The sequence below is a fragment of the Morone saxatilis genome, unplaced genomic scaffold (assembly GCF_004916995.1).
Source record: "Morone saxatilis isolate NCDOM2014 unplaced genomic scaffold, NCSU_SB_2.0 Contig20, whole genome shotgun sequence".
NCBI classification, from domain to species: Eukaryota; Metazoa; Chordata; class Actinopteri; family Moronidae; genus Morone; species Morone saxatilis.
This window is the reverse complement of record NW_023339763.1, coordinates 10,684,119-10,695,324: the sequence shown is the minus strand read 5'-3', so window position 1 is coordinate 10,695,324 and position 11,206 is coordinate 10,684,119. Positions and strand designations below refer to the sequence as shown.

General features: G+C 41.1%; 1 protein-coding gene across 1 annotated transcript in view; it reads left to right on the top strand.

Annotated features, from left to right (window-relative positions):
• The window catches only part of LOC118331575 (CREB3 regulatory factor-like), a 31,329-nt gene that overhangs the window by 2,552 nt on the left and 17,571 nt on the right, over window positions 1-11,206 (top strand). Inside the window, 4 exon segments of the mRNA XM_035666611.1 lie at window positions 5,519-5,770; window positions 6,633-6,758; window positions 8,365-8,430; window positions 9,362-9,537. Coding sequence (XP_035522504.1) covers window positions 5,762-5,770; window positions 6,633-6,758; window positions 8,365-8,430; window positions 9,362-9,537 — 377 coding nt within the window. The 5' untranslated portion in view covers window positions 5,519-5,761.

Here is an 11,206-nt window from a genome sequence, read left to right as displayed (position 1 = left end):
CTCCAGTTTTACTGCACGTTTTTTCCTCTGGTCATTTGCGTTCCCATTGCAGTGGCTCTGTGTCCCCCAGTTTGGCACTGGCTGAGTGACCCTCCTGTGGGTGCATAGTCGTGTTTGAATCTGAAGTGAAGAATACCGAAAAGTTGTGACGTATACTTCATGTTTGTTTCTCAGTTGCTGAACACAAGCCATACTTGTGGGGGTCTGAACTGTAGAGTTTAGTAAAACAGAGGTAACTGATGAGCCAAACACACAGCAAGCAACACAAAACAATAATATACCTGTAAAATGTTGTATTTCTAAAATGTACACCTGAATTATAACCCCAAAGGCCACATAGCTGCAGTTAATTTGCTGTCTTAAGAGCTGTTCATTGTGCAATGCTGAACAGTACAGCACAACAAAGGGCTGTTCAGTGGACTGAAGAAAGAATTTGCACTTGTATGTTGCATCTTTGTGACTGAGAATGCTGGTCTCTCTAACCGTGACCTTTAACCTGTAAAGATGAATCAGGACTTTTCAGCCTTTATTTTTTTATCTTGAATTGAAATTTGTCCTCAGCATTTAACCCATCCTAATCGCTTGGAGCAGTGAGCACCCAGGGAGCAACTTGTGGTTGAGTGCTCAAGGACACTTTGAGACATAGACAGGGGGAGCCAGGGGAATCGAACTACCAACCCTGTGGCTCTACCTACTGAGCCACAGCCGCCCCAGTATCAGAATCATAATATAAATATTAATGTTTTTATAATAATATATTGGTATATATTTGGATTATGGCAAATGCAAAGTCACGTAAAATGATCAAATAGATATTCAGTCTGATGATGCGTTTCCCTCCGTTATGCATTACAAACGACCAAAATCCAAAAAACTTGTGAAACATATTTTGTAATTACTTTTAAAAACATTTCTTAAAATCATGATATCACATGTATGAAATCATATGTTACGATGCTCTAAAAATCGATACGTAGTCAATAATATTGAATCGCGAGCTCTGCTTTCACCTGCCTGCTTATACCACTTAATCAAAAATGTCCATATAGACCAATCAGCAAAAGTCCCAACCTTTGCACACAGTTGGCTGTAAGTGAGCATCCATATTCTGTTTGTCTGTTGCCACACTGTACCAAACATTTAGGGCTTGTGGATTAATGACCTTTCATGGTGTTTGCAGAGATTCTCTCACATGTCCTTTTTGGTAAACAGGCTGGCATATCCAGTTTGTTATCTGTGTAGGAATCAGGGACTGGCTGGTATCAGTAGGTAACTCATTTCAAATAAGACACTGCTGATTGGCCTACTTGGATCACGTCCAATGTTGTGAGGCGGAGAATGTGAGCTGTTTGCATGATAGTGGAGCTATGAGTTGAGCGCAGCACAATCACAACTAAACTCCTCTTTCTGTTCAGACGTGAACTAACTAAGGGAGAGGAGGAAACGTGCAGTGGTTGTTTGTCGATAGTCTGAATATTTATTGTTCTGATTGTGTATTAAGATTCAGTGATAATGGTGACCAGACAATGATGTCTCCAAGCACATGTTGTGATTAAACTATCCACTTAGGCAACCAGCTTATCATTCATTTGTTTATATTGTTTTGTACATAGACAGTTTTGTAGAGCCAAGAGTATTTTTGTTTAAAAACTCATTTAGTCTGGGAAGCTACTAGATTTATAGTAATAATAAACAGCAAAGTTCGGGCATCTTTACTCGATAAAAGGCAATTAATTGTGAAACATATGACTATCAAACCGGCATTTAGTTTCCTTTCTACCACTTGACTTATCCACTAATATAAACATGGCATAATAACAATGAGTTTTATCATTATAATACTGCGTCCCCAGTTGATGCTCGTTTCTAACGTTCACAAACAAAGAAGACAGAGCTGTTGTCGTGCGAGTCCATTTTGAGCTCATAGAAGGGACGTGCATGTGTGACATCGCGCAGGAAACCGTGCATTTGTAGAGAGAGTGAATTGAGCCTCACATGCCCAAGTTAGTTGTCAAGGGATGGTATAAAAAATAAATAAAAACAAAAGCATCAGTTTGTAAATTGTGTAAGAAGACATTTGATATATCCAACATGTGAGTTGCAGCAGAGTGATGCAGCCACAGTGCATCATAACAGCGTAATCAAAAGTCAATCACATTACCAAGAGTGAGGGTAGTGTATTGTTACCTGGGCTGGTTGGGCAAAAGCTGGTCCTTGTTTCAGACTCAACTAAAATTGTTTATCCCCTATGCACGTCTGTGATGATGCTGCAAAAAATTCTGTCCTGTTAAACAACTTCTGTCTTCATCGGTTTGTTTATCTTTCTTTAGTGAACACTAATATATGTTTCTATACGTTTTTTTTTCTGTTTGTCATAGCCTTCGAAGTGAAAAAAGATAATATTTAAAGAGTTGAAAAGAAGGCCAGGAGAAAATCTGAAGTGGTTGGAGGTTACAGGTTAGACTGGTGGTGGCCGTAAACCAAGCGAAGTCTAATATGAAGTATACGGGCTAAAGGAAAAAGCTCTAATGCTTCATCGCTGAACTACGTCTGACCGAAGCTTGGGAGAGAAATTCAGATCGAGTCTTTTGGGGCCTGTCAGGCTCGGTCATAAATATCCGCCTCTACATCACAGCCTGTGTCAGCTACTGAGTAGTGAGTTGGATTATTAAATTCTGCTGCCGCAAAATATTTGGTGCAGCTTTCCTCGGAGAGGTGAGGAGGAGCGTTGTGACTTGCTTTGTGCACGTTTGTAAGATTGCTCGTTGTGAACACACCCTTTTTTGTTTCCTTCTGTGATAGCGGAGAGTCAGGATTAATGTTGGTGTTACTGTTGTGCTCAGGCCATATGTTTCCTCATTCTGTTTCGGCTAGAAGTGAACTAGACACAGCTGCCCTGGAAGGAAGTACACACTGAGATATGATAATGATCGCAATTTGTATTTCAGAAGTTCCAAATATACAGTTGGGTCTTTAAGAGAGGGCATGTGCATATGCATATTTATGTGCATAGACAATTCTGCTTGCATGTGCCATGTTTTTTGTAAAGGTGTTGCTTTTACTGTCGCTGTTGTTGTAGTAGTACTACCAATGTGTTTTCTGCCACTTCCTGTCTCTATGCAAATTATATATACAGGGCGACAGTGCTGAGGGGTGAGAAGTTCAGTCAGCACCCAGTGAGAGGAAGTGATGTCGTCAACCGGGCCTCAGAGGAGTGGGATTGGTGCACGGTTGTGTGTCAGCTGTTCACTGCAGGGGTCATGTCTCCATGCAGATTCACATTTATTTGGTATGCAAAAGCACCGAAGGGACCCAAGATCAGTTTGTGTGTTGCAGACAGTACGACGACAAACAACCAGGGAACAGAACAAGCGTGAGAGGAGGGTGGAAGGGACGATTAAAATGAAGTTAAAGTTAAGCCTAATGTACTCAGAACAAATCAAATGCTCTCTGGAGGAAGGTGGGGAGGCGGTTGGGTTGGGAAAAGTCGGTACTTTCTGAACATACGGTGGGGGCAGGGGTTTGGAGCGCACCACAAATTTCTCAGAAGCTTATTTTCACAACAACTTCCGGCAGCAGACCGAGAGCTGCTGTGTGCTTTGAGCACTTTGCTAATGGACTTACCGGTTTGTTATGTTGATTGGACGAAAAGACGGAGAAATACTTATATCTCTACCTATTCAGCAAGAACACAGAAACAGAGTGTTATATTTTCTTACTTCATAATATATCTGAAACAATTAGTTTAATCAAAGGTGTAGTGTGTAGCATTTAGTGGCATCTAGCGGTGTAACTGCAGATTGCAACAAGTGTGAAGGAGAAACTACGACGGCTGTGAAACGCATGTAAATGTTTGAAAACCACTGTCTAAAGCCAGTGCTTAGCTTGTCCCTTCTGGGCTACTGTAGAAACATGGCAGTTTGACGAGACTCCCTGCGAGGCGACCCGTAGCATCTGTAGATATAAAAGGCTCATTCTGAGTTAACAATAACATAATTATTATACACAGTTGAAAATATATGTATGAATATTTTATTTGATATTTGTTAATAGATCCTCCTAAATGTTACACACTGGACCTTTTAATCAATTAGTCAACTGACAGAGTAATAAAGTATTTTGAGAACTCGATTATTTTTAAAGTCATTCCCTAGTTGTACCATCTTAACTGTGAATATTAAATGCTTTTCTTTCAATAACACTTCTCAGATTAATCAGTAACACTATCTGGTTTCCCTAACTGAACAGTCCACTGTACGCAGACTGCAGGTGAGGTCTATTTGGATAGACTGTCTGCTGCTAGACACAGGGGACTTCTGGAGTCTGCCCGGGCTGGCATTGCCATAATGATTAATTGGCTCGTTAATGAGTTTACCGCCGCAACCTTTTCTACCCTGTCTGTCCTGTTTTAAACCCAGAGTGAATACCTGATTGTGTATCTCTAGTTTATCATAGTATGTTGCTTTTTATTCCTTTTATGATTCCTCTAAACTTCGGACTCCTTGTTGGGATCATGAATTCATTTTGTAAACTGGACTCCAAAGATAGTGCCCATTAGTTTAAATGAGAATCGCTTGCGTTAGCTAACATCTTCATTTATTTCCATGTTGTATGTGGTTACCGTGACGATCTACCCTGGTTAAAAATGAGCCATCTTCATGATACCCAAAAAGGTCAAGCTCAAAGATGGCTGGCTAACACACTAATCTTGCTTCATCATACAGGCCCCAGAAGATCAGAGTATATTTAGGTCAGTGTGTGAAAGTAAAAGTGAACAAGAGGGACAGAGGAGGAAAGATGAGATTACAATAGCATGGCCTAATGCTAGGCTAATGCTGGTCCAGAGACAGAAGGCGCTGTTCGCGTGTATTTGACGACATGAGAATGGGCTGTGAAGTGCGTAGAATAAATTACGGTGGCAACGAAACGAAAAAGGCAAAAGGCCCTAAATACAGCCAGTGTTTGGTTTATCCGTTCTGGGCTACTGTAGAAACATGGCGGTTCAACATAGTGGACTCCATTAACGGTGATGTCTGTAGATTGAAACAGCTCATTATATTCCTATTTACTAATGAAAACATACCTATGAATATTATATCCCACATCTGCCAATAGATAGTGGCCAAAAGGTTTAATTGTTGATTTTAGAGCTACAACAAATTATTATTTTCATTATCTATCAATTTATTAATTGTTCGGCCAAATAAGAATAAATGTCCATCAAAACTTTCCATTTGACATATTTAAGTTTTTATGTTCAAAGTAAACCCCAAAAATATTCAGTTAACTTTAATTAAAGACGAAGAGCAACAGTTTCTTAAACATAATATAAATCGACTATCAAAATTGCTGTTATTACGTCACAGTTCATCCTCTTGCAGTTTGGGGCACGGGAGAAAGAGCAAACTCAGCAGCTGTGGTTAAAATGTACCTGCATCTTACTGTTCGTCGTCTTTTGCTCCTGCCTCTTTTGATTCTTGTACTTCTGCTCTGTTTGCTCTCTCCGTTTTTACCACAGACCTGAAGCATACAGCCTACCACACCAGACCACAACAGACCAGACCAGACCAGGTTGAGCCCAGTTACTAACCCCACCTCCCCTCTCCCCTTTCCCTCAAGCCTTGAAGGCTGCATCTACCAGCGCTCAGCAATCGTCTCATTAAGCAGTAATTTATTGTGCTCATTAGACAACATCACACCACTGGGACCGGACAGGAGGCCCAGAGGTTCCCCCCACTTGAGCTCTAAGCTGTGCCTGGCGATGCCTCAGGTAAGAGGGACAGAGGGACAGAAACATTGCCGTCACTGGCACACAGGTTGCCTACTGGACACTTTTCAAAAGCATGAGAAAAATAGTCTAATTATTTCTGTTATTTGAATACTTATGTAATCAGCCAAAATGTCTGAAACAGAATGAAAAACCACAATGTTGTTAAATCCTTATAAGTACAACTAATATACACCTCAAACTGAATTGACCAATTAAAAAACGGACCCGAAATCCAGTGAACAGATAGAAACAAAGGAGCTCTGCAGAAACCAGATGCAGTCGTAGAGTATCAGAGATGTGAAACTTAGTTCAGCTGTGTTGAAGGAAGCGAGCGGCTGACCCCGGTCCAGTGTGACGTCTGTAGCCGCTGCATCCAAACAGCTGCTGCGGGCAGATGGGCTAACAGTGAATGTGTTAGTGAATGAATGTGAACTCTAGATCCTTCTAAAAATACGTATGAAATGACTCAACCGAATTGAGTGTGAACATAACTTTGGATTTTTTATTCTCTGTGGTACTGAATTAATAGAAACATTACACAGCCTTAGGAGAAGACGATCTTGGACCCCCTAAGTGGTTTTATTTTTTAAATGATGCTGCTCCTTCTTTCCTTTCTGCTCCCTCTTTGAATTTGTGGTTCATATTAGACACTACAGTAACAAAAAAGACAGTTACTCAGAAGTATGTGGTATCTTACAACAATCCAGGGTGCCACCTTCTATAATGTAAATCTCTGTATGTTTTTGTTAATGAACGTAGGATGAAACAATTACACTTAAAAAGTTAGTTTTTGGTTTTTGTGTTGATGACGATTACTATTTTTTGTTCACTACGTGTTTTTTGTCTTTCTGTTGCGTTGCAGCCTAGCGTCAGTGGGATGGAGCCTCCCTTTGGGGACGCCTTTCAGAACTACTCATTTGCTGACCAGGCCCTGACCAGCACTGAGCTGCTCGCCACCAGCTCTGACCCAGATTTCATGTATGAACTTGTGAGTGGCTGCACACACACACACTATATATAAACTAATATAAAATCTTAGGTAAATATTTATTTGTACAGAGGTTACTGTCACTCACACCTGTATGTACAAATATATAATTATGTATAACAACAACCACACACACACACACACATCTCACCAAGGCCCTGGTACAGACGGGCTCAGACGTTGCTAACCATCCTTTGAACCTGACTTCTTTTCAGATCAGTCACAGCTGCTCACGCTGCGCTGTCACTGAGCTGCATCTGAATGAAGGATCCAAGTTTAAAGATCACCAGTCAAAGTTCGCTTCTCCTCGTGCGTCACACATTTTACATAAATAGTTACCTATATTTCTAAAGCACACCTTTGTTTTTATCACTTTTTTACTTTACTCACAGGATCTTTTGTCATATATTCTTCTTCCTCTTTGTCACTTTCATCATCTTCTTGTATTCTGACAACCGGTTCATGAGTTAGGAAAGAGGACATGGCAAAATCGTGTGTGTGTGTTTGTCAGTTTACAGAAATCAGTGTAGAACTGAGCCACTCCCACTGCCACACCCCCTTATTGCCACTTGGCATTAATACAAACACACAGACAAATATAAAGTAGGAAAATTAGACATTTTGGTATACCAACTGACAGAGCCAGTTATAGAGCTGCTGGTCAAAGCTAAAAATGCTTCTCATACTAACGGATCATCAAATCATTCTGATGTAGCTTCTTACTCAATCTGTATAGTTTGGAGTTTAGTTTCACTTCAGTTATCAGCGTTAACTGATTTCAGCTTTCAGTCATCAATGCTAGCTGAACAATTTGTGCTGCTGCCACTTCACGTTAAAAGCTCTCCACTGGCACACGAGCGATAGCCTTCCATTGTAAAGCTCCTATAGTATATCACATAGTTAGCAGAGCAAAGTTTGCGTTGCTATTCTTGGTCAGCGGATCAGTTTTAAATGTTGCAGCGTGGAATAGTACGCTGTAAGCTGAAACAGCCGCAGTGACATGTTAGATGAAGACCTGCAGACGACAGGCTCTTAATGTGGTTTTCGCAAGTTTCTAGCACATCTCCAACACGTCAAGGTAAACAGCTTCTTTTACCTTGCCATGCTGTGCAATGGAAAAACACTCGCACTGAGCCAGCTTGAGTGGCTTGAGTGGTCACAGTTGCTCACGGCTCAGCTCTGCACGAGTATCCCCACCCGTATCAAAAAACAATATTAGGTTACATGGTACACAGCACACAAGCTCCCAACAAACACCAGAGAGAGTTCAAAGAACAGTAAGTGGCACAGCGATATATTTTGTTTTTGATCCTAACTTATTAGTATTTAAATAAATAGAAGGCAACACAAACACACAAACATTGCAACATTTAAATTAAATACAAACAGGGAAGCAATTAGGTTTTGAATCCAAAACAGAAGAGCTTTTAGTTTACTAAGACTCCTGCATAGCATGAAGCCATTGTTATGTTGTTAGTAACACCTGTGCGTTCTCTGCTATGACAAAATGTCTGCAGAGACGACAGTAGACCATTTTCAAAGCAACCATTTTGACATGAAACACAGGTCTTGCCAATGATACTAATTAAGGTTCTGTTCCATTCAGGTCAAACAGAGTCAGGGGACTGCTACTGGGCATGTTGGCTCACTGGAAAGACTCTGCTACACTAAGGTGTTTACCCTACTATTTCATGTCAAAATGGCTGCTGTGAAAAATGTCTGTAGGCCTTCTTCACAGCAAACTGTATGTAAATTGAACATTTTAAGGGTGGGAGTAAATGGAGAGTCCCTTGCATCCCTCACACTGTGTATGTTAGTGAAAGAGAAAAACCTTCTCTTTCACTCATATCAATATTCCCAATCATTTGATGGGTTAAAATACTTTTGATCACGCCACCGTTTACTGTTTTTTGTAGTCATAGTAATACTCGTAGTGAGAATTGTAAACTGAGGTCAGCTCATCTGCCAGCATGGCATTTAAAACAGAGGCCTGTGCCTAATTGTTTAGCAGCCGTGTGACATTTGCCAGACTCACAGGCAAACAGACAGCTCACCTGTCACCACTCATACTGTCAGCTCCAGGTGTCCGCCTCAATTTACTGTCCACTGTAGTCTAAACAATAGTGATCACTGCCGTGCTCTCAATTTCTCGCACCATAGCAACACATTAATGGGATGATTGGGTGTTAGATAATCTGCCATCTTCCTCAACCCTGGAACGACATGGTCTCTGTAAACTCTTTTACTATATGTAGAATAAAGCTGCAGTATTTTGTTAAGATGTTCTCTATCTGTCCTGTAAAGACATAGAAGGATCTGATCATGACAACCAGGAGAACTACTATGTTGTCTCATTTTGGGCAAATTCAAACTCTTCTGACAGAAAAACAAATTAGAAATGTCGTCACACCTCAGCTTCATAGACATTCCCCCACCAGGCATAGTCTGAGTCATGAATTTATAGTGAAATGATTTCCGCCGAAAAGTTCTTATGACAATGTTGTGATAGTAAAATGAAAAAAAGTAAATTAAATAAAATTAAAGCTACAACATCTAACCCACCACCTGCTTGACTCACCTCTACTTTTTCCTCCTCTTTGCAGGACAGAGATATGACCCATCGGCAGAGTCCCTGTGGGGACAGCATGGTGGGAGTCGGCGACGGAGGGAAGGAGGTGGAAGGTTGCGTGGATCAGCTCATGGGCCTGGGCGAGTGTGAGACGGTCTACAGCAGCTCAGCGTTTGAACAGTGGGACACCTACTGGGAAGACCTCACCAGGTACTGGATTATTTATTTATGCGCTGTAGCTTATTTTAAATCAAGTTTCAAAATAGCCACAAGTAAATGAGACATAACATACTGATGAATTTACTGAAAGTCACGCACACACAAGTTATAAGTGGGTTATGTTGCGGATATTTGTGCCTAATATTACCTATGAATGGACCTTGTCCAATAACTACAGGAGGTTTGATTTAGTGTCCAGAAGGTGTTTGTTTGTGACTTATCAAGCCTGTAGACTAACAAGCATTGTCTTGTGTATCCAGAGCCTGATATAGCTTATCCCGCTGTGCCATAGACCTCCATTATTGTCCCTAAACTATTGAAAACACACCAATGAGCCACACTGTTACACTGGGTGACATGTTCCTTCATGATAATAGGCGTGGGGGTGACTATTTTGAGCCAGTATCATATACACTATCCTGCTTCTGTAAATAATCACTAGGGTACCAAACATTTGTTAATGTGCTGCTGAAAATACTCAACTTTTCTCTTGCTCAAGGAACATTTCATAAAGAAATTCACTGCCCAGCTGTTTAAAGAAATGAAAGAAAAGTCAAGAAAGTAAGAAAGATATATAATAACATCCAGTGTTATCCTTTAAAATCAAAGACAAGGCTATTATGCTTCCTACGCTCCCTCGGAGTGAACTCGGTTCTGTACAAAACGGACAGAGTTGCTGTCCTAGTTTTTCTATACCAGAACAAAATCAATAGCCAAATTCACACAAATGTGCATTGCAATTTCCCAGAGGCCAAGATTATTTCTTCAAACTGCTTGTTTTGTCCGACCAACAGCCAAAAGCCCAAGAGTATCAATAAACAATGGTTTCAAACGGAGCAAAACCTTGCGTTTGAGAAGCAAATGTTTGAAATGTTTGCTCGATAAAATGCTTAATCGATTGTCAGAATTGTTGTCGATAGTTGTTTTCAATAATTAATAATCAGCTAATCATTTCAGGACTAGCTGAATTGCCTGAATAGAGAGGGTCTCGGCACAGAGGAGGTTGTACATGCATGTTCCCTGCATGCTGTGGGCTCAAGATGTCTGTAGGAAAACTGCGAGCAGATGAGAAGTCAGTCTGTGAGCGTTATGAGATCGGACATGTGCCTAAAGGTTTTTATAGCAGGGGAGATTACCGTCACTGACAGGTTATCGTCGAGGCAGGTCGTCTTGGCCTGACACAGGCAGGCTGACAGTGGGTGATTTGAAACAGGTAGTGGTTTTGCTTCAAGGCAGGGAGTGGTAGAAGAGGTCTGTAAACAACAAGCAGCTGGCTGCCGCAGTCTCCTGAGATCTCAGGTGATGCTTGGTCTGTCCTGCAGTTATCTTGATGCTTTGCTGCCAAAATAGTTTGTGCACCCTCTGCTCGGATGTTGAGTGTCAGCTGAGGGTAAAAAACAGTTCCTGAAGTCTAAAGGTTGTTCAAACTGAGGTGGAATAGTGCTGGCTGTTGTAAGGTTAGGGGTATCTGCTGCTAGAAGGGTTGACTGAGGTCATGTATAAGTGGAACAGAGGAAAGTGCTGCATCTTTTGGCTAATGAGTGAGTCATTCTTTACAGCCTCGACTGTCCAGATTAGTCCCACACTACTGTTTGCTAGCTGTGTTATGGAGCGTGTTTCTGGGTCGGCTGAAGTCATACTCTATTTGTATGTTCTGTTG